This window comes from Borostomias antarcticus (genome assembly GCF_949987555.1).
Source record: "Borostomias antarcticus genome assembly, chromosome: 21".
Taxonomy (NCBI): domain Eukaryota; kingdom Metazoa; phylum Chordata; class Actinopteri; order Stomiiformes; family Stomiidae; genus Borostomias; species Borostomias antarcticus.
In genome coordinates, this window is record NC_140254.1 from 7104717 (window position 1) to 7108814 (window position 4098).

General features: G+C 44.8%; 1 protein-coding gene across 1 annotated transcript; it reads left to right on the top strand.

The window, feature by feature from the left end:
• Positions 1–477: 477 nt before the first annotated feature.
• Positions 478–3447, top strand: irx1b (iroquois homeobox 1b; the record flags this gene model as incomplete). Its single annotated transcript, XM_084455582.1, has 5 exons — positions 478–711; positions 1562–1804; positions 1919–2672; positions 2946–3006; positions 3399–3447. 5 exons carry the CDS (start codon positions 478–480, stop codon positions 3445–3447), a joined length of 1341 nt encoding a protein of 446 aa, XP_084311708.1.
• Positions 3448–4098: the final 651 nt, after the last annotated feature.

The following is a 4098-nucleotide window of genomic DNA, read 5'->3' on the forward strand; positions in this document are numbered from 1 at the left end:
CACACACGTACACACACACGCACACACACACACACACACACACACACACACACACACACACACACACACACACACACACACACACACACACACACACACACACACAGACCCAACCAATGCACTAATCGCCTGCCCCGGGCATAGGAGGGGCTTGGTGCTTAAGTAGCCTGCCAATCATCTCGTCAGCTCCACAGTGAAAGAGAGTCCTGCGGGCGCAGAGAGAGAGAGAGAGAGAGAGAGAGAGAGAGAGAGAGAGAGAGAGAGAGAGAGGGAGAGAGAGAGAGAGAGGGAGAGAGAGAGAGCCATCACTGCGCGCTCAAGTGCCAAACTTATCGCCTTCGAAGGAACTACGCCGTCGGGAAGTGGAGTTGACAGATCAGCTGCAGTGATTTAGACATCCTTATCCTTACTGGGAATTGCTATTTTATTTTTTTCCCCTTGTGACTTTGCGTGGGGGAGATTTACGAGTTTCTGGACATGTCTTTTCCTCAGCTGGGCTACCCCCAGTTCCTAAGTGCCTCCCATGAGGTCTACGGGGGGGATCGCGCAGGATCTACCCGAGAAGGAGGCATCGAGGGCGGCGTGAATTCGTCCGCTACTGCCGCTGCGGTTAGCTCCATGTTGGGGATGTATGGGAGCCCATGGGCGGCTCACAGCTACAGTGCCTTTCTGCCTTACAGCGGGGCGGATCTCGCCCTCATATCCCAAATGGTGAGACATATTTCGCAATTGAAAGTTGTCCGAGTATGTAACGATTTTGGACACCTGCGTGCATGTGAATTTATAATCGCTTGTATGTCAGTATGATTAAAGTTCTCATTAATTGTCAGTCAATTATTATTTAAGCTTTATTCATGACAATCTTTTATTTCCCCCATTGTGTCTGGTCAAATATTTCATTCACTTAGCCTATCAAATTACCATCAAATAGTTTTGATGAGCATATTCATTTTCATTTAATTTATTCTCTCATTGCGTTATTACAAACCTAATTGCGGTTTAATTTCCTTTTAAAATATCATTAAAAGACAATCAAGTACCCCCTTCACAGAAAAGTATTTGTTCCACAGGGTTAGGCCTAGATCAAACTTAACAACAGTATCCTCATCAAATTTAGATTAGGCTAGATAAATGTAGGCTGGTCATGGGGGATTCTTTTGGCGTCAAAAATGTACGCAAATGAATCAACTGAATTAACCTTAGTAAAGGAAATATAATAATGAAAAATTAGAAACAAAATCTTTCAGTTTTTTTCAGGAGGGAATTTATTTAAGAACCATTTTTGTTTAATGTGAGTGAAATTCAAAAGTAATGATAGATACATTGGCCTTGATAATCCCGTTGGGGGGAATTGATTTAAAAAAACGTATTTAATCTTCTGCATTTATAAATGTAGGCTTGTTTTTGACACATGACTGTCAAAGAGAGGAAACGGTAAGCAAGGCCCATTGACTGATTCGTTAAAAATATAAACGTTCACCCTTTGATAGGTCAGTAGAAGGAATGACAGTAATATTTACGGAGTGGAAGGCAGCGTGACAAATTGCTCTCTATCCCTCAGGGCTCGCAGTATGACCTGAAGGACGGTCCCGGGGCCCACCCAGCAGGCCTGGCTGTCCACGCCGCCCAAGGCTTCTACCCCTACGGCCAGTACCAGTACGGCGACCCGTCCCGGGCCAAGACAGCCACCCGGGAGACCACCAGCACGCTGAAGGCCTGGCTGCAGGAGCACCAGAAGAACCCGTATCCCACCAAGGGGGAGAAGATCATGCTGGCCATCATCACCAAGATGACCCTCACACAGGTGGGCTATGTGTTTGTTCTGGGATTTATCTATGCGCCTATGAGGTCTGTGCTGTTTGTCTGAACCCTGAAATAGAGTAGAACGTCAATCAATCCTCCACTATAATTCTCTCAGGTGTCCACGTGGTTCGCCAACGCGCGCAGGCGGCTGAAGAAGGAGAACAAGGTCACGTGGGGACGTAGCGCGGAGGACAGAGACGGGCGGATCTTCAGCAGCGACAACGAGGACGAGCCTGAGAAGAACGGGAGCGAGGATGATGAAGATGAGGAAATAGATTTAGAGACTGTCGATACCGACCGCTCCGAAGAGGACAGCGGGGATCACAGGGCCGGGGAAGGAGAGGGGATGCTAGCCGCCAAGGAAGCGTCCGATTCGGCTAGTTTGGAGAGCAGAAGGACGCTGGCTGTGGAGGCCCTACGGGGAATGGAAGGGCCTATTTCTCTCGTCAAGGCGCCGGTGGGTAAAGTGGAGATTCCACACAATGGCCAGGAGTGCCAGAGGCCGGCACAGAGTAAGCCTAAAATATGGTCATTGGCCGAGACGGCCACCAGCCCCGATAACTCTCACAAGCATACACCCGCATCGTCTGTCCCTAACTCGACCTCTAATCCCACTGGTCACCCAGCTCTACTCCCGAGCCATGGAATATACACATGCCAAATAGGCAAACTTCACAACTGGACCAACGCGGCATTCCTCAGCGCCAACTCCCTGCTGAGCATGCGCTCGCTTCTCGGAGCTAACGCCGCGGGACACCTGCCTCTGCACGGCGCGCAGCTGCGCCAGGACGCGCGGGCAGCGAGGGCGTCCGGGACGGAGGATGACAGCGGGGACGACTCGTCAGAGAGTTTCAGTCCCAAGCGAGATGGTAGGCTACTGTAGGCCTACTTGTCACACACATTCATAAGCATGTCATACCTCAATTATGTTATTACCTTCACAGTCATTTTCACTGAACATTGTAGCCTATTAAGCCTAAATTATTAAGGCTAGATTGTTGTTTTTCAAGCCCATATGCCCACGTATTTCCCTAAATACATTACCTGAAACTCCAGTTGATTCGTATTTGATTGCAATACCGTGGCCTATTTCAAATAGCCTATACATCTTTTTTTTCTTATCTTTTTTTTTTCTTTCACAGATGAAGAGAGTGATCACAGATCCGATTCTCCTAAGTCATCATTTCATCTTATCACAGACAGGTAAGGTATTTCAGCCTCGACATAATATTATGACTATAGCCTCGCCGTTTTTTTCTGGTGTTAAATGAACTTGAAAAGCAAAGGTAAACAATGTTTCACCTGACTGGCTCGGCTGCCAGGGCCCTCGCTCATAAATCATCTGCACGGACTTAATCGCTATTTTAACGCCTCACTAGGCACCGTCTAATATGACCCACGGGGCGGAACATTCAGTTACCGTCATTCATTTATTTGAATAATCTACCACAATTTATTCACGCCCGTCCAGTCAATACACATATGTCGAGGAAATCTGCTGATAGCAATGTCATTATAGATAATATATTAAGCCTATTCATTATCAAGCTCATTACATTTCTGACGTTTCAGTGTCTGTTTTCTCTCCCCATCAGACGATCTCTCCACGGAGCGCCTCAGCGGACTCTGACGTCTACATTATGAAGAAGAGGACAGATATCTTCAAAGAATAACTGGAATAATTATATTTAACGAAAAACAATTTATCGGAAACTATTTTTGTGAAGAAAATATGCAGTGGCGATCTTATTGCAGTTTTTCTTTCAATACAATAACATGCAACAAAAGATACATGTTTTGAACAAATATTTGTCTGCAATTTCTCATTTAGGCTTTGTATGTTTTTCCTTGGCATTGTGTAGTCTATGGAAAGTAATCGAAAATTGTAAATAGGAGGGATTTTCCTTTAAAGAATATATTTTTGAGAAATAAACTTAACCATGGTCACGTAGCCTATTTGATTAAAAATCTTAATTTCACATAGCAATTTCCACCAAATCAGTAAAATGAATTAGGCAATATTTAGATTACATTTCAAACGGAATGTGGTGGGGAAAAATGCAGAAAGTCAGTTCAGTGTTTTTCTTGAAATGTTTGTCTTGTCTGCACTTTATTTATTTATTTCACAACGCTGGTTTTGGCAAACTATATTCAATTCATATTCCAGATTCTCACATAAAGCAATCCTATTACGATTACATTCTGATCTCCATTGCAAAATAAATTACTTATGAGATTTGGAACTTCAGTTTCCAACACAGCGCTAATTGAAATTCAAGATTTCTCGCTGCTAAC